The sequence below is a fragment of the Chiroxiphia lanceolata genome, chromosome 5 (assembly GCF_009829145.1).
Source record: "Chiroxiphia lanceolata isolate bChiLan1 chromosome 5, bChiLan1.pri, whole genome shotgun sequence".
Lineage (NCBI taxonomy): Eukaryota > Metazoa > Chordata > Aves > Passeriformes > Pipridae > Chiroxiphia > Chiroxiphia lanceolata.
In genome coordinates, this window is record NC_045641.1 from 13,603,159 (window position 1) to 13,622,027 (window position 18,869).

General features: G+C 37.1%; 1 protein-coding gene across 7 annotated transcripts in view; it reads left to right on the top strand.

Annotated features, from left to right (window-relative positions):
* The window catches only part of KMT2E (lysine methyltransferase 2E), a 62,167-nt gene that overhangs the window by 20,899 nt on the left and 22,399 nt on the right, over positions 1–18,869 (top strand). For all 7 annotated transcript variants that reach the window (XM_032687834.1, XM_032687833.1, XM_032687832.1 and 4 more), the window contains 10 exons: positions 4,862–4,973; positions 5,311–5,540; positions 7,144–7,224; positions 8,228–8,286; positions 11,591–11,763; positions 12,776–12,814; positions 14,429–14,641; positions 15,938–16,068; positions 17,155–17,272; positions 17,415–17,524. In XM_032687834.1, the coding sequence (XP_032543725.1) occupies positions 4,862–4,973; positions 5,311–5,540; positions 7,144–7,224; positions 8,228–8,286; positions 11,591–11,763; positions 12,776–12,814; positions 14,429–14,641; positions 15,938–16,068; positions 17,155–17,272; positions 17,415–17,524 (1,266 nt within the window). The remainder of the gene's footprint in view (positions 1–4,861; positions 4,974–5,310; positions 5,541–7,143; positions 7,225–8,227; positions 8,287–11,590; positions 11,764–12,775; positions 12,815–14,428; positions 14,642–15,937; positions 16,069–17,154; positions 17,273–17,414; positions 17,525–18,869) is intronic.

Sequence of the window (18,869 nt, forward strand, 5' to 3'; positions counted from 1 at the left end):
TAATTATATCAAGTAGGTATATGTAGAATAATTTATTAAAAGGTTTAAACATCTTAAAAATTGGATTCAATACTCTTGTTTCTTATGTGTGCTTAAGTGGGATCTCCAGATAGATGTTCATAATACTGCAGTAGTCAGAACACACATATTTTTGCTTTAATTTGTAGATCTTACTGAAGATGAATATGTGTGACTACTGAACTGGTAAGGACCAATAGGAGAACCAGCCATTTCGGGAGGTTCAAAATATGCTTCCTGATTGCAGAGAGTACTAGTGTAGCTTAGAGCATGAGTATAAGCTACACATTGGGAAATGCCATTGATGGTACTGTTTTTCTGGTTTTAGTATCTGTACGTGTTTTTTAGAGAGAAGGCCTGTATAATAAACCTCACAGTCACAGTATACAGATCACTGTGTTGAGTTCAGTATCCCTAAGACAAAATTATGAGCATTGTTGTAGTCTTACATACAGACGATAGTGGGCCAGCCTGTACTTGCAGAGCCTGCTACAAGGTGCTTAGGCAGCAGAACCAACTCCCTGGTAGAGGAGCAGTGCTTGGTTCTTTGTTGTCTAGGTGTTGAATCCTGACAGATGTGTTTGGTTAGGTGAAGTGTCAAACAAAATGTATTGTATTCCTTTATCTAAGATGACCTTCAGGCAGATACTGCTCAGGTGTGCTGGTACAAGTGGAAAACAAACCTGAACTTGAAAATCAGACCTATCAATTGGCATGTGGCAGATTGATGTTGCTGAAGCATGTGTGAAAGCAGAAGGTTCCATTCAGAGTTTTGACACATTTTCAGAAAGTACTGTTAGTTAAGTGTTCATAGCCTAAAGCTCGGATACCCACTTGGCTTTGAATATTTGAGTTCTTAGTGAGATTTTGAACACCTACATTTTTATAGAAGTCGTTAATAGCCCCAGATTCTAAGGACTGATTGTATATTGGGTGTTAGTCAAAAACAGCACACTTTTTTTAAAATTATTAAATGGTCGGAAACAAAGCAGTAATTAAAAGGAAGGGAGTGGGGGAGGTCACATTTTAGGGAACAATTGCTTCTAATCGTTGACAGTCGATTCCCTTAATATAGGTTAAGTATAAACTTGTAGGGACTGTTTTGGTAAACTGCTCTCGTGTTGTTTTTAATTTCTCAGTAATGCCATCTGCTGGCAACATGCAGAAAGGACCCAGAACATGAGTTGGTTTCACTTGCAGAATGAAAATTCTGTGAAGTTTTATTTCTTGGGTTTTTTAAAATACAGACATTTCTCTTTTTTTAATTGATTTGATAAAATACTATGTTCCTGTTTTCAGGTTACAGGAATCTCTTAAATCATTCCAGCCTAGGAGCATTTTATTTTGTTCCTTGTGAATATTTTGCAGTTTTGAATTGCTAACCACAGTGCTTAATAAGTATATATGACATTTTAGCAAAATATGAGGGTCAGTTTATAACAGTAATGATTGTTTATTTTAGGAAATTATATTAGTATTTTGGTCAAACTTCTGATATATTGTAATGCAGACACTTCAGTTTTGATGAATACCAAAAATAACATAAATATCTGCCTTAGTTAGACACTGAGACTGTAGTTGTTTGAGGTGAAGCTGAAAAATGTGGTATGATCAGAAGGCTTACAGGCTTAGTACCTCAGTCTGTTACAGAGCTGGCTTATGTCCAAAAATGCAAGCAAGGAAAACCTTGTAGTGTTCTCACAGATCTGAATGCTTACACTTCTCTTCTTGAAAACTTGCTTCTTGGGATGCCTATAAGAACACCAATGGTGAGATTGGGGGGGGGGGTGTATAATACAGTAGTTTTGCCTTGCTGCCTGGGCCCTGCTACTTGAGTCCCCCAAAAATTTAAAACCTGATTTTTAAATTGTGTTATCTCCTGCTTTAATCATCTGTACAATTAAATGTTTTACCAAGGGGTACTCCTTCACTGAATGTCCAATTCTGAGATGCCCCTTTCAGAAGAAGGATTTGACCTTTGAACAAAGGATAATGTAGAATGTGTGTTTTCTGTTTTAAGGTCATGCACGTGGGCGTGACGGGGGTGATAAGGAATTTGGTGACCTGTCTGCCAACGTTACTTCTGTGTGTGGTTCTCTGGAGAAACGATACTCATTCTGTACTGCTTAGGGGATCCTTATCACTTTTCTGTTGACTGTAAAGGAAACCTGTGATGGTGAATTTCTGGCTTCAGTGAATGCTCTGCCACCTCCTTCCCCAGCCCAGTGCAGTGTAGTGGATAAATGGAACAGCAGCAGTTATGTTCAGAGCTCTAGTGAGCATCTGTTATAAATTAAAGTAGTATCTGTGCCCCCCAGTTAGGCCGATTCTGCTCTAAATTTGTATTTGTTACAACTCTTTTAATGAAATACTGAAATGCTTTTCTGTATCACCTGATTTTTCTCCCAGCGTTTTCCTGATTCTCCTTGTTCAAGTAAAGCTGTGCTTTTTCCTTATTAACCTTGTGATCTGAATCTGTTTTATGAGTATTTAAATAGTTGAAGATATATGTATTTTGGTTTTGGAAGCCTAATGCTTCTGCTACCCACAACTCTAATATTAAACTTTGTTTAATATAACTTTTGCCTCTAAATATTAAACTTTGTTCTCTTAAGTGGTTTATAAATTGCTAGAGTAGGTAGAAATGGATTTAGGGAGGAGGCTGTACTGTCTTGCCTCAGATTTTGCAAGAGATTTAGAGTATCTTTTCAATTTTTTTAGATAGTAGATGAAATACACGACCTCTCTTTTTAGGGCACTTCCATTCTGGCATCTTTCACTGCATATTCCTGCGTTAAAGTAGCTGGTATTTAGGTCATAGTAATACTTATTTTTAATGAAGGAAGTTCTCCTAAATTAGTTGTGGCATTGCTGAAGGGTGAATTGTACCAGAATTCCCCCTGCCTGTCCTGTATCAGTAAACCTTCCTGCTCTGAAAACTGAGTTTATCCAAAGAAGACCAAGGCTGAGCATTGAAGGCAGAGTGGGTAAGAGTAACTTTGCTACCACTTGTCTCATTCAGGAGATGGTGAAGAACAGCGGTAGAAGCGATGCAGTGGTCAAGACTCATGTACAGGAGAAAGAGAACTTGATTTCTGACCTAGCCATGATGGAGGGTAGCTAATGCCTCATTCATTGGCATTTTGTTTGGCTTGATCATCAGAAGGATTAACTGGGTGACAGAAGAGATGTATGAGTATTACCACACAAATGTGTTATGTTGGTGAAGGCAAATTGATTGGAAAGGTGCAGCTTTTTCATCTTTTGTGGTTTTCTGTAGTAATGGGTTTGATAAACCTGGCAAGTTCTGAGCTGCTTCTAGAAGCTAATTCCAGCAAACTCTGAATAAATTCATATTTTCAAGTTGTGAAGTGGTATAGGAAAGTAATTGAGAATTTTGGGGGGTTTGTGAGGTAACAAAGAGCAAGTTGTCAGAGTTAGTCGCATGCTAGTCAGGAGTCGTATTTTTAATGTTAGTACTTCATATTATTTGTGTGCTCACGCGTTTGCTCACTCTCTGCAAAAGGCAACTGTTGGAGACACTGATCTTTTAAAAAAAGGTTTTTTTCTTTGCACTCTGGAAACTGAAGTTTCCCGGTATAGTGCTTTTAAATAGAGGGTTTTTTTAAACAATTCTGTCACATAGTAATCTCACATGGGGAAAAGCTCATGAGAAGAAAGGACCTACCAAAACCTTTAGTAGAACACTTTCAAATAGATGTCAAAATGCTGTATTTTGTTTTGAGAAAGCTAATAATTAATTATATTTTTACAAAACATATTACCAACAAATACAGGTTGCTGGTGTCCTTCAAATCAAGCTAGTATAGCTTCATGGCATAAGAAAGCCTCTATTAAATATTTTAATGTCTAAGAAAAAAATATCAGTCTCTATTCCTTTTCAGAAATACCGAGTTTGTTTTCAAAATCAGCTCAAGGAATTAGTAAGATATATGTGATGGGAAATAGACTCTACTTGTAATAAGAATAAAATTAGAAAAGTGAACCAGGCCTGATTTATGATGGGAGTCAAAGCCACCTTAGTTTTAGATGTTTATATTTTGCTATGCTTTTCAGTGTTAAAAAAAAAAAAAAAAAAAAAAAAAAAAAAAAAAAAAAGACACTTTAGGTAACCTGGATTCATTTGTCCTACTGTGACTGAATTGTATGGTGCAGTGAAAAAGCTTCAAGTTCTCTCAGTCATGAGAGTATGCTTGCAGGCACTCATGAATGTAACTGCTGAAGAAAGGTAATAAAGGTATAATTTCTTGTGCTCAAATTGTGTTTGTTCCTGTTTTAGTATTCCTTTATCTTTCTTGTCTTTCATGTTGTGGTTTAGTGTATATGACACATAGTTTGTATATTGAAGAAGGCCCTGCCTTTGATTACAAAACCTTCTCTCACAAACTGTTAGCACTTTTTTTTCTTTCTATTTAAAGATAAATCGATAGAAACTACCTCCTTTAGATAGATTTGCCCTAGTTAGGATTTCTCCTTGTGGAAACAGTAGGTGTGGGTGGTGCCCTGTCACTGCCACTGTGTGTCACTGCAGGGCTCTATCCATGAGCAGTGCTTGGAATTACAGCTTCAGTCCTCGGTCACAATTCCTTTCTGCAGATTCTGTTACTGCTCAGTGTGGTTTGGTTTTTTTTTTTTTCTGTTACCACTCTTGGTTTTTTTGGTTGTTGTGAGTGAGGGGTGCAAGTTTGTTCCTGCCCCTCTATGCGCCTTTAAACAGAATCAGCAGGGAATTAATTAGAAGTTGTGCAGCAGATACTTCCAATTTATTAATATAAATTACATCCTAATTGCATTTGTTCTTCATCTGTCTTTTGCCTTGCAGACCAGAATCTGTAGAAGCTAGCCCTGTGGTAGTTGAAAAATCGAACAGTTATCCGCACCAGTTGTATACCAGCAGCTCGCATTCACACAGTTACATTGGTTTGCCCTATGCAGTAAGTTTTGTGCTTAAGTATTCTGTACAAAATATATTATGTAAAATCTGCTGTTCTTAACTGGAAAACTGATTCATGCTTATATTTCTGTGTCTTATTGGGAGCTGGGTAGGTTGACTAAAGATGGCTGATTAGCAGTAGAATACAGAGCATAGTGCGCTTACATGTTAAAACATAGTTAAGAAGTTATAAAATAAGATTGAATAATGATAGAAATAAAATTTTAACCTTTCCCTAAAAAATAACTCTCTGAAGTTCTTTGCCACTTGGACTTGAATAACCATCAGTGTATGAGCATTTATGAGTTGTTATAACTTATCTTTTAACAAAAATCTAGGACCATAACTATGGTGCTCGGCCTCCTCCAACGCCTCCAGCTTCTCCTCCTCCATCAGTGCTTATAAGCAAGAATGAAGTAGGCATATTTACCACTCCCAACTTTGATGAAACCTCCAGTGCTACTACCATCAGTACGTCAGAGGATGGAAGCTATGGAACTGATATTACCAGATGCATTTGTGGCTTTACACATGATGATGGATATATGATCTGTTGTGACAAATGCAGGTAATGAATATTAAAATAATTTAAAAGGTAAAAATTACTTAAAATTTCAAGCTGCACTGAAGGAAGTGTAACTAAATGATGTTTTAATTATGTCCAGGGATAGGGAATTTCCTTCCATCAAAAAAGAGTTTGTAGGTTATGTGGTTTTTCTAATAGGTAAGATAACTGATTAAGGCCAGTGAGTATTTTATACTTTATTCCAGTCTGTCTTGACTACTCCTTCTTTTGTTAGTGCCTTTACTTGTGCACTACAGCTTAATAAGGGCATATCTTTTTTTCTCTCTAAAAAGGATGTCTCTCTGGTATTTTGTCCAAGATGTTTGTTACTATGATAAAACAAAGACCTAGGAATCACTTCATCTGCATGTACTAGTAAAGCATCTTGGTGAATTATGTATGTGTAAATCAGGTAACTTGAAGGATGCAAAATAACATGAAAGAAGCTTTTCAAGTATTGATTTCTCTGTGCATGATCTTTCTGATAAGAACTGTTTAATTTTCAAAGGATATAGTTTTAAGAATTTTTAATAAGTATGAAAAGACTAACCTAGATTCTTACTGGAGAAACTGAAGTTAAATGTTTAAACTTTTGTCATTATGTTTAAGCACCTATTTGATCATAGTATAGTAGAAGACTGCTGTTAAATACTTGGAGTTGGAAAAATTATCAGGAGAAGACAAATCTCATGTTTCTACTAAATATTAGCCTCTGTTTTTGCATTCAATATGGTTAATGAATGCTGCTGAATTTATTAGATCTTCATGTATTTATGATTGTTACAGCTAATTAAAACACTAATTTGAGTTCCGTTTTTCTGTCTGCTTACGTAACAAGCTTGTTGGTCATTTCTCATGGTCCTTGATTCTGATAACCTTTGCCCCTTATTTTGGAACATATTAAGGTGTTCTCTCAGCAGTGCAGTTGTAGGCAGTCACCAGTTAGTCTGCTTCCTTTGAAGAAGCAGTTATCTGTGAGGAGTTGGAAAGAATTGTGGTAAATCCACAACTGAGAAGGTAACGATTTTTGTGTCCCTAATCCTTCTAGCAATGCAGGGATGAACACAAACTACTGTTTTAGGTTAGCTTTCAGCAAGCAACCTCTCTTCCCTGACTGTGGGAATCAGTTAAAGCTCTTTTTCTGTGCTGCACAATGGTACTACCAGTCATGCCAGGTGTATGTTTTATATGTTCTCTTAAAATATGTAAGTAAATAAACCTGTATCTTTCTGTTTATTTCTGTATATAAAAATAAAAGTACATATCTATTCCTAAAAGAAAATGGAATCCTTTTGTTTAAAACCAAAACACTTTTTGCTGTGTGGAGCATAAGTGTTATTGCTGAGGGTATTTGTCTGTCTCGTTCTCTGTTGTGATAATTTACCGTTTTATTTCTGGTGTTAGAGGAAAATTTCCAAGAGAGAAAATGGGTCAGCTGGCAGACTGGTGGCAAAAATGGTGACTGAGATATAGTTTTAGGCATTCAATTTGAGTAAAGATCAAAAATGATGGAGAAAAAAAAAGAACGGCTTGCTTTCTGTGTGTTGTGCACATAATTTTTAAAATTGTGCTTAGAAGTTGAGGTTTTGTTTTTTCTTCCTAAAAGTGTTTGGCAGCACATTGACTGTATGGGGATTGACAGACAGCATATTCCTGACATATATCTGTGTGAACGTTGTCAACCCAGGTGAGTAGTTCGGTTTATTTTGAATTCTAAATTAAAGTGGATTGAGTAGAGATATGAAAAAGAGGAGTTGTTGGGGAAAACAAAATTGGTTATTCTAACAACCAACAGATAAAACAGACCATGTAGCATAGTCCTGACAACTCTAGTTAAAGAGCTACATTTCTGATATAGGCAGTCTTACCAGCCTCTATTCCCTTGTGCACAGTAGTCACTGTTTCACTTCACTAGGCAGCAGGAAATGCATATGAAAACAACAGTGATTCCTGGATCCTTTCTCAGGCAGATTGATACACAGACATTCCATTCCATATTTCATTTCATGGCTGTCATACATTAAGAACTCTTAACAGCAGTGTTCTCAGGTTATGGCCCTGTTCTAATATGCTGCAGGGATCACTTGGAGGATTTCTTGCTCTGGAACAAGTACTTGCATGTGCTCCTCCTCTCCCCAGCGCCACCCCCTATTCTCCCCAACTTGCAGTCATATGACATGGCAAGGAGGGCTTTTTGTTCTGACTGGTAGGCAGGTCATACCTGACTGTCATCATAGTTGCTGTCCTGTGATGTAGAGTATAAAATGCTGTTGTTGCTTATGTTGCAGATTGTTAATTAAACAGCAAAAAAAACATGTTCAGAAAATTTTAAATACCAAGAAATTATTCTTTTTTTTCTGAGAAGTAGTTTGGACCTTGTCATTGTAGAATATTTGTTCAGTATTGTATTGTGATGATTGTTCTGAAGAATCTGCAGGAAAATGGTGTAATGCCTGCTTATCTGTAATCCCTGGATCAACTGTCAGTCTCTGTTTGCAAGTGATTTGTTTTCAAGTGGTTTGGATACGTGTATGTGCCTTCCATCAAAATGGAATGGAACAGTGCACAACCAATGTTTTTCTGAGTATCTGAACATGCAGTTAGTTTACTGTTTATTCTGTAATAGTCATTGGGAAATGGTAAAGATCTGTTTTAATACTTGGATGCACTGATTTATTTTCTAATTTCAGGAGTTTAGATAAAGAAAGGGCAGTGTTGTTGCAACGAAGGAAAAGGGAAAATATGTCAGGTGAGTAAAACTTAAAGCTTTTTCCTCAGTAAAGCTTATACGTATAAATCAACTGTACAGACTTAAGCGTATACATGCCTTCAGAAAATCTGAAGTGTGTGGTCTGGCTTAATTGTGTTTCTTGGTGCAGTTGACACTTGATGTTGTCTGGGGCTAAACTGCCTGAAATCTGTTAAGGGCATTAATGTCTTACTCATAAAACTAAATCGTGTGGTTTTTCTGGTTTTATTTTAATGAAACCAAACTTCTTTTACGAAGTTTTTGTTAACCTACTATGTCAACAAAACTTTAAATTCTAAAATTTTTTTGGAATTTAAAATTATTTTTGCTGACTATTTAAAGAATAGAGCAAGTAGGTTTATAATTCATGTGGAGTTAATGCGTTCACTGAGGGATAGGATGATACTGTGAGGGTGAACTTGAGTTTACATACAGGATAGGGGAAGTTGATGGTCTGAGCTATTTAAGTCATCTCTTGGGATTTGTAGGCACACTGTCTGATCATTTACAGTAAACTTAGTGGAAGAGAAATTAAAAATCTTAACAGAAGATGAAGGGATTGTACCTTTGAAATTAGTGTTCAACCCTTCTTAATCCTGATGATCAGTCTTTTAAATCTGTTATATGCATTCAGTAGGAAAAGAGATTACTAAGTGGTAGATCTAAAGTGTCCAGAGTTAAAAATAAAGACAAATACTGGTTCCTCTTCAGTCTAAAACTCAAAGTGTAGCGTTGATTATTGTGATTTATAATACGTAACCTGAATGTGTTTGCTTGCACCTTTACCTTGGCTAAATGCACTTCATGTTGACGGTTGTTACACAGTTCAGGAGGACTTAGTGATTCTGGGTATGAACTATCACAAGACATCAGTAAGAGGGCCAGTTTTCATAGAGGATTCCAATTAGGAAAAGCAAAAGTGACATCAATTCAAATGCATCTTTTCAATGTTTTAAATATTCAACAGTAGCAGAATGTTCCTTGTAACCGCTTATTGTTAAGCTACAGGTGTTTGGTAAAAGGTAAGATTGTATTATTTAGATTTTTTTGATGAGTGTGTATATATAGGACTTTTCATTTAGATATGGGAATTTACGGTACAGTGGTTTTTATTGTAAAGACACCTAAAATATTGCTGGTTTAGCAACAGTGAGGAGCATGTAGTAGATCAGTTGGTTTGCTTCAAGAAAATAGCTTTTGGATGAACATTTCACATGATACAAAACTGTGTGTCCTAAATTTCTGTGTGTAACCACATCACATCTTTTTCTGGCAAAGTATTTGGCCTGTGGTTGTAGCTATGTGGTGATGTAGCTGTGTGGTGATGTTGATTTTTGTTGTTCTGGTATAAAAGTGTAATTCTGATGCAACTTACTGTCCATTGGATTGTGTACTGTGGTTCAGTGAAGGGAGCACCTTTGTTAAGCCCCTACCCAGCTGAATACTGGATGTTTTGGATTTGGGGTTTTTTTGTGTTTGGTTGGTTTTTTATTTTTTGCTTTTTTTTGTTTTGTTTTTTGCTTTGTTTGGGTTTTTTTAAGATAAAGTATCTAGATGTGTAACTTATTCAAGGATGTTGCTTCAAGCTGCCTGGTCTTGAAATTGTTGCTGTTGAGGTCACTTTCTGCCTATGGGTAAATGAATCTGGGCCCATAATTTTGTGAAATTTGGTGAGTTTGTATCTTGCCTTCTGACATGCAAACTCATGATCTTCACTTAGTGTGCTTTACTAAGGCTCTTCAAAGTGAAAGCAGGTTATGTAGGTTAGGAAGGAGTGTCCCAAAACAACTCTATGTAATTATATGTTCAGTTGAGGTAATTATTCTTTACAGTAAGTTAGAGCACAGTGTAGACAACAATGTTGAAATGTTGCTTCCCTAAGGAAGACAGTGTTTTGTGGGGTTTGGGGCAAGGGGGAGAGGTGTGTGGCAGTGACATCATGATTCTGCAGGCATTAGTGTATGGACTACAGACACTGACAATTTCAAGAGGTCCTTGGGTTTCTATTTCTCAGGTTTTGGTTATTCTGCTGTTCATTCACCTTTGGTTAGATATTTCTTCTTTCTATGTGCTTTCTATTCTAGTTCAGAAAATATTCTCAGCAGAAATGTAAACAGATTCAGAAATCATCATCAATTCCTAATTCATAAAACATAATTATGTACCTGACAAATAGTTGAAAAGAACAACCAAGATGGTAAAATAGGATTATTTACTATGCACAGAAGAATCTTGTTAAGGAATGTTGTGAACAAGAAAAATCCAGAGTAACCAATAGCTGGAGTTCTTTATTTAGTAAAGAAGGCTTCAAGAATTAGGACTGTTGAGTGCACTGATTAAGGCAACATCCTTCTGAGCTCAGAAGGAATGTTTTCTCTCCTCTCATATTAAGTATTTGTAAATCTGGCATCTGTGCAGTTTGAGGAAAAAGTTTTGCTTAGTGTGAAGTGTATTTATTGAAGGCAGAATATTTGGAAAAGCTGCTAAAATCCAAGAGATCTGTACTGAGCACATATGAACTTATCTGTGTGCACCATCTCTCTTCCAGTCCTCGCCATCCTTCACAGCCTTTCATCTTGACAGAACTAGGGTAATCCTGTTTCAGGTCAGGATATGTGTTTGACATAAATGCTGATGAATGCTAAATTTCAGGCTTTGGCCTTCAGGTCTCTGAGTGCACAGCACAGAGAAAAAATATCTGTCTGTTCATATGTCATCATCCGTTTTCTTTTCCCCAAGTAGCAGAATGTTACTGTTAGGGGATTTTGAGTAGAAAGGACTGTTGGCTAAATTGACAAATTTATCCTAAAAAAGCACTTGATACTGCAAATTGCAGCTGAAATAGTTGATTATGACTTACATGGGATTAGTTAATAGGGCTTCACAAGAAATGCTTATCAGTCATTAATTTTAATCCCTTCTAGAATATAGTCATCTGAGAATACAGTCACCTAATGCCATATTTCAAGTAAAAGCTAAATATAAGTGAACAAGTTAACAGATATGTTTTTTTAACCTTTTTTGTTCTGATTCTAATTTTGCTTATAATGGAATATGGTGCTATAATTCCATTCAAAAAATGGAATTGATCTGGTTCTTACCTGGCATTACAAACATTTGTTAATTACCAGTTCCTCCTTGGTTCTTCATTTTCATGCTGTTGCAGCTGTTGGTCAACTTTGCATATGAGTGCTTGGAGCATTTGTCAGTATGAATTTTTGGGTTTTGAAGGCAGATGTAGAGTAACTAGTGAATGTCCTTTCTGCAGTACTTGATTATTTATAGAATATTCTTTGTTTCGAAGATGGGGATACCAGTGCAACAGAGAGTGGTGATGAGGTTCCTGTGGAACTGTATACTGCTTTTCAACATACACCAACGACAATTACTTTAACTGCTACAAGAGTTACAAAAGTCAATGATAAGAAGAGGAAAAAAAGTGGGGAGAAAGAACAGACCATAGCAAAATGTAAAAAAGTAAGTGAATGTAATTTCTTGTATTACTCTGTGTTATAAATTATAACTGTGTGACATCTCTTAGCAAGGGACACTGGTTTTTAAAAATCAAACTATTTTAACACCTGGTTTTAGCTTGAAATGTATTACTCTTCAGTAAATGTCTTCCCTTGGTGGCCCCCCCCCCCACTTATTTCAAGTTAATATATGTTAGCTATGAAAGTTTAATTTTATAATTGAGGCAGAATTTCACATCAGGAATTGCATTTACTGGACTATTTGATATAGTTAGAGATGGACAGAAGAGGCTTTGGGATGCCCAAAGAAGAATTCTTTTAAAGTGTTCATTTGTGGTTGTTTTACATTCAGAAATGGTTGCCATCAGTTGTCCTGATGTGACTCTGTGTCCATTTATTTCAGTTGAAATTGTGTGGAAGTGTGCTCCCTGAGTTAACCAGTAAACTGCTTTGTTAAACAGGATTAATGACATTATATGGTTTAGCTACAGGTGTAAACAGTATCACATACATGAAGACAAAATATATATGAAGAAGAAAAGTACATGGAACCTACTGAATCAAGTTGCTTTTTGTAGTTTTGTTTCATTGGCTTGGATGAGAGTTTTGTCTTTTAAATGAAGTCAGAATTAGTTACTGATGTCTTGTAAGAAATTTTTAGTAAACTGTTTCCTCTTCAACAGACAATTCTGAACACAAATTTACTGCCATGTGTTATTCTGTTACCTCTGATATTTTGGCTTGGATTCTGAAATTCTAGAGAGTCAAGTTGTAATGTGGGAGAAGGGTAGAGGTACCTGGACTCTCCTATGGCTTATGTTGAAATGCTGAATTGTTTTTTTAAAATGCATTTTGTGATATGTAACCTCTTACCTTCTTGAGATTTCACCATAGTTTGTTCTGTTGTTTTCATCTTGCATGTTTTACTGAAAAGTGTTAATTTGTTAATAGATTTTGAATTCCTTAAGAGAGTTTGTATTTCTTCCAGTGAATATATATATCTAACTTTATTCCAGGCATTTCGAGAAGGATCCAGGAAATCTTCACGAGTAAAGGTAATGTGATTTTGTTTGGGTTTTGTGTCAAACCTTAATTGTATATTACTTAAATAATAAGAAGCATTAAGAATGTAATTGGGACTATACATTAAGCACTAAGATATTCTCTTCTTGATAACTAATGTACTACATATGCATCACAGTGATTTTAAATTATGCACTACATCTTTATGTCCTGGAATTTAACTGAAATAATGTAGTGCAAATTTTTATCCTGAGAATAGGCAATTTTCAAGAGCTAGTGGATGAATTGGGGCTCATTTGTGCTATATAAGGAAGTAAAGTTGAGTACACATCTCATTCAAACTTAGTAGCTCCAGCTTTTTATAACTCTTAAACAGCAAAATAATGAGATATCTGTATTGCATTTGAAAGATGAATTAGCATTTCTGCTTTGTCATACTCTCCGTGTATACATCTGATGGGACTCCACTCACTAGTACTTTCAGAGCCTGAGGAGTCATGCTGGGAGGTCTGCTTTGTAAGATTTAAGTGTTACAGCAGACTTTAAATTTTCTGTGAGATAAAAATATGCCTGGTGTGAGAACTAGGTATTTGCCATAGTTTGTTCATGCTTGGGATGTATAAAAACAAGTGGGATGCAATTTATGCTTCAGATTTATAAAATGCGGTATCTGAGTAGTGAAGATTGAATTGGGGAAGAAAAATCTCTGTTGTATGGGGGGTTTTTTTGAATATGGTGCTCCTAAGATTCCATTGTGGTTTTTTTCATGGTTTTCTTAGCATCACACCTTTTTTAATGCTGTTTGTGTGTATGGTTTTCTTCATGCACAAAAGAAATGTAAACAGGTAATTTGAATTGCTGAACTACTTGTGTTTTATTAATATTTAATAGTGTCTCTGCTCAGGTGGATAGAAAAGGGAGCGTTGGCTGGCTGCTGCTGTCCATAAGGAGCTTTGGTTGGCTGCAGCCTGGCTGCTGCTTGTGAGGTCTGGAGGTACAATGGCACTTTCTTTAAAAGTGAAAGGATCTGAAGCACTGCAGAAGAGAATTGTGTAGTGAGGAGCAGAGAAGGAGGGAAAAATATGTGCAAAGCCTGTGACGTTGAGTCACAACCTTAACGTAGTAGGTGTAGGATTAGTAAAGTTTAGTAAGTTGTGCAGCGGAAGAAAAGATACAGCATGACCCTTGAAGTTAAAAGGGGAAAACCAAGTCTGTGTATTACAGGATAAAAGCTGGAGTTCTGTATATTTGCATATGTTCACAAAAGTTGAGTGGGCGGGGAGATGTGACCCTCCAACTCCCGCACTCATAGATTCGTGATACAGTGCAGTTGTGGGAGGAAACAGTGTCACTCTCCATTCTCATCCCACTAAAAGCTAGAATCTTTGTTGAGGAGGGAATGTATTCCTGAACTTGGGTGATATTTGTGAAATAAAATTCTTGAACAAATGTGATGTGACTGAATTCAACTTGAATGTTTTTAAGTAATACAGAGCTTTATACTAGACTTCCTAAAAAAACCAAACCTTAAATCAATTCAGTCAGTACCTCTGCCCTTCATTTTGTGTCTTCTTGTAGAATTTTTTTTTTTTTTAATTTTTTTATAACTTGCCTCCTAATATCTGGTCACTTACTTTAATTTTTAGGGTTCAGCTCCAGAGATTGATCCTACTGACACTTCAAACTTCGGATGGGAAAATAAAATCAAGGCATGGATGGATCGTTATGAAGAAGCAAATAATAACCAGTACAGTGAAGGTGTCCAGAGGGAGGCACAAAAAATAGCTCTGAGATTAGGCAATGGAAATGACAAAAAGGAAGTCAGCACCAGCAATTTGATTTTCAAACCTCCAGTAGAGGTAATGAGCGGTGCCTTGTTGTGTTATTACGTACTCTGTTTGCCATGACAAAAAATATTCATAAAGATGCCTTTAAAAAAAACCAAGTAAAAACCCCTAGAGATTTAACATCAGAATTTTAACATTTTTCGGAATTTGAAATTTATTTTTATACATTCTGTATCATCCCTGGTTATGTTTATATTAGCATATCATTTATCCTAAAAAGTAGCTGAGGTGTTAGAGCCTGAACATTGGATTGTCCGTATACTGTTTTTTGTCAGGCAGTCAACTTTGTTGCTGTTTTCTCTGTGAGGAATATAAGGAGTGGTTAGAATAGATAGGAGCATAGAGGCTGAATCCGTTTGGTTTTTTTTTTCTATGTGTATCAACATGTTCATTGTCTACATTTTTCTTAAGGTGTGGTAAGTGTTCTGAATGTTCATGAATGATATTTCTTATACTGACTTTTTTTTTCTTTTTTTACTCACATGATCCTGTGATTTCTAGTTCATGAAGAAAATGTGCAATGTCTTTTTTTAGCCTTACTCTCAGTTACTTGCAGGCTTAAAATCAGAGCCATGTAAAAGACCATAGCACTTTGTAGCAGAAATCTTGAGGAATAGTTACTGTAGCAGATTAATGGAAGCATCTTTGCTTCTTTTTCTTGAAGACCATCATGGCATATGGGACACCCTCCTTAGAGGAATATCCCTACTTACAGAGCCTTTTGCCTACATAGAGGCTACTTCCTTTTTGGTTGGTGATGACAGTTATGAGAGGTGTGAGTTCACTAATTGCCAGGGTATGTATTGGTTTTTAATTAAAAGCCGTCCTTCCGTCTAAAGACATGCAAATAAATTTGGAAACTCTCTCAGGATTCTGTTATGATGTTACTTTCCTGTTCTGTTTTTCCAATGAATTGTGAATGTCATTTTATGTCTGCATGTTTTGTTTTGTTTGAAGGAATTGGAGCCTTTTGAAAGTGTTGTGCAAAACAGTGCAGCAATTCATCCTAGTCATGGTGAGAGTTAAGTGCACTAAGGGATACAGTACCTGAATTATGAGAACATGAATAAGTTGGTTTTCAACCATGTGCTGGAGAACTAGGGCTGAAGCATTCCTTTAATCTAAATTCATAACTAGTCACATTGGTAGGGGAACAGGACAGTTTGGTCACTTCAGTCTGGAGGTTTACTTACTAGAAGGGTTTTTAATTCACATAAAATTTCTTAGTAGTTGTGAAAGTGTAATCTGCTGTTAATAATAGTGGAAAAATGATACTGATACTTCATAAATGAATCTGTGTCTTTGCAGAGTTACGTGCAAAAAAACAAGAAAATTTTAAAAGCTGCCAAAGACCTGCCTCCTGATGCACTTATTATTGAATACAGAGGAAAGTTCATGCTGAGAGAACAATTTGAAGCTAATGGATATTTCTTTAAAAGGTTTGTTTATTCCAGATGTTTTAGTAAAGTAACTGTTAAAATGATGGTTTGCCAAACTCCTGCCTCAAGTACAAGTGGGTCTTAGTTATCAGCACTGTCTTGCATTTTACTGTTGTCTGATTAAAAGTAATGGCAACTGGAGTCTGGTCTCCCCCTTTCTCTTCTGAATATCCTTACAGATCTGTTCAGGAGCTAGTTTCCTCTTTCTTTGTTCTTCCCTGGTTACAGGATTCCTACATTCTCGGTTGGGTAGTTTTGTACCTTAAACCAGGGGTTGACAGGTTCTGTCATCCTAAAATAATTTGTAAGTTAATGGCAAAGACATTATCTTTTGTGAGAAAAACAGATTTTAAGTCCATCAGGCTGAGAATGAAATTGGACAATGGTTGACTTGGGGTCACTTTACTGCCGGAGTTCTCTGATTGGTTAAATTATTGAGCCATGCATGACTGCTGCCTTCTTTCTGTGGGTTGTTTTCAATGCTGCCACTAACTGCATGGACACACCTAGTTGGGAATTTTCAAGAGGCCCATTGGAGGAGATAGAACACATGGCTTTAGCTCAGTAAAGATGGACGGGTTCCCTGGCGTTTGCAATAGCAGAACTTAAACCATGTCCTGGTGAATTATTTGAATGTCTCCTTGCTTCAGGAGGGTTAGGTGCTAGTGGTGCTGCAGGTGTTAGCCAAGCGCATGGAGGTATTACTTTTTTTATATGGTTCTACGTGGTGTATAAATTTCTGAGTTTCATCTCAGAGCCTGTCAGAAGTTTTAAGAAATCTCATAAATCTTAACCTCGTGTCTTCCATGTCTGGTGGTTGACCTATTACTGTTCTCCCTTTAGATCCTATGCTTAAGGTACTGTAATTCCAACTTGAGGTATTCTGAGAATAAATTTGGGGAATGTACCAGTTAAAATCATGAAGCTTAAATGCAAACATGTCATTCTTAGATTAACCCACAAATTTGGTGTATTGTGTCAAACAGCATGTTATCGTGTCAAAGAGCACATGACTAATGTGAAGAATAAGTGCTATTTAGCGTCTTTAAAATGATAAAACTACTGGTTTTCTTGTATGTTTTTCAGGCCCTACCCATTTGTTTTATTTTATTCCAAATTCCATGGGCTAGAAATGTGTGTTGATGCAAGGACTTTTGGGAATGAAGCTCGATTTATCAGGCGTTCATGTACACCAAATGCAGAGGTGAGCATATATATGAAGTTAAATTAGGTTTTATTTACTTAGAAGTCCCCTTTTCCTTTGATAATTTAAGCAATCCCTACAACTGTTATACACAGAAAAGAAGAAAGTAACTCATGATAATATGATATTCCCTTGAATATAGGTGAGGCACGTAATTGAAGATGGAACAATTCATCTTTATATTTACTCCATCCATAACATTCCAAAGGGAGCAGAGATTACCATAGCATTTGATTTTGATTATGGAAATTGGTGAGTATTTGAGAATGATGTTCTAAAATACATCAAATGCTCATTTGGTTGCTTTGCAATTCAGAATGGCTTTGGTTTTATGTCTTTTACTTTGTGGCATGCTCTAATAACACAGGGCTCCTTAGGCACTGCATTTACAGTAAACAGTGTGTGTGTGCGCACACACTGCACTTCTGTGGTCTGCTCTTTTAAGCCAACTTGGATGCAGTACTGTGTGGACGTGCCTTTGCTACCTGACCTGAACTAAGTATGACCACAGAGTACTACCTGTATTAATCAGCTTTGGTTCAGACTGCCTCAGGAAACCTGGCACTTATAAGAATTGTTCTATGTCCCTCTTTAATATCTTTATCAGTGACATAGGCAGTGAGATCAAGTGCACCCTCAACAAGTTTGCAGATGACTGGAAGCTGAGTGGTGCAGTTGATACAACAGAAGGACAGGATGCTGTCCAGGGGGGCATGACTTTAGAATTGAAAACACATGAACCTCCTGCAAGTCTCCCTGCACCTGGGTTGGGGCAGTCCCAGTACAGACTGGGAGAAGAACTCGTTGAGGGCAGTCCTGCAGAGAAGGACTTGTAGGTTCTCGTGGGTGAAAAGCTGGACATGAGCCAGCAGCATGTGCCTGCAGCCCGAAAGCCAACCACAAGCTCAGCAGCATCAAAGCAGTGTGACCAGCAGATTGAGAGAAGTGATTCTCCCCCTCTGCTGTGTTTTTGAGATCCTGGAGTACTGCATCCAGGTCGGGAGTCCTTGGTGCAGGAAAGTTGTGGACCTGTTAGAGCAGATCCAGAGGAGGGCCACAAAGATGGTCAGAAGTCTGAGAACCTCTCCTATGAAGACAAGGCTGAGAGAACTGGGGTTGTTCAGCCTGGAGAAGAGAAGTATCAGGGGAGACCTCATTGCAGCGTTCCAGTTCTTAAAGGGGGCTTAAAAAAAAAAGGAGGGGGAGAGGGACTTCTTACATGAGCAGATAGTGATAGGAAAGGGGAGAATAGTTTTCAACTATAAGATAATAGAATGATAGAATGGTTTGGGTCAGAAGGGATCTTAAAAGATCATCCAATTCCAGTCCTCCAGTCTTGGACACCTCCCACTAGACCAAGTTACTCAGAGCCCCGTCCAGCCTGGCCTTGCATGCTTCCAGGGATGGGGAATCCACAACCTCTCTGGGCAGTATGTTCTGGTGCCTCACCACCCTCACAGCAAAGAATTTCTTCCTAATATCTAATCTAAGCTAAAAAAATTGGAGAAGTGTTCAGGGCCCGGTTGGATGGGGTCCTGAGCAAGTGAGTGGCATCTCTGCTCATGGCAGGGGGTTTGGAAGCAGATAATCTCTAAGG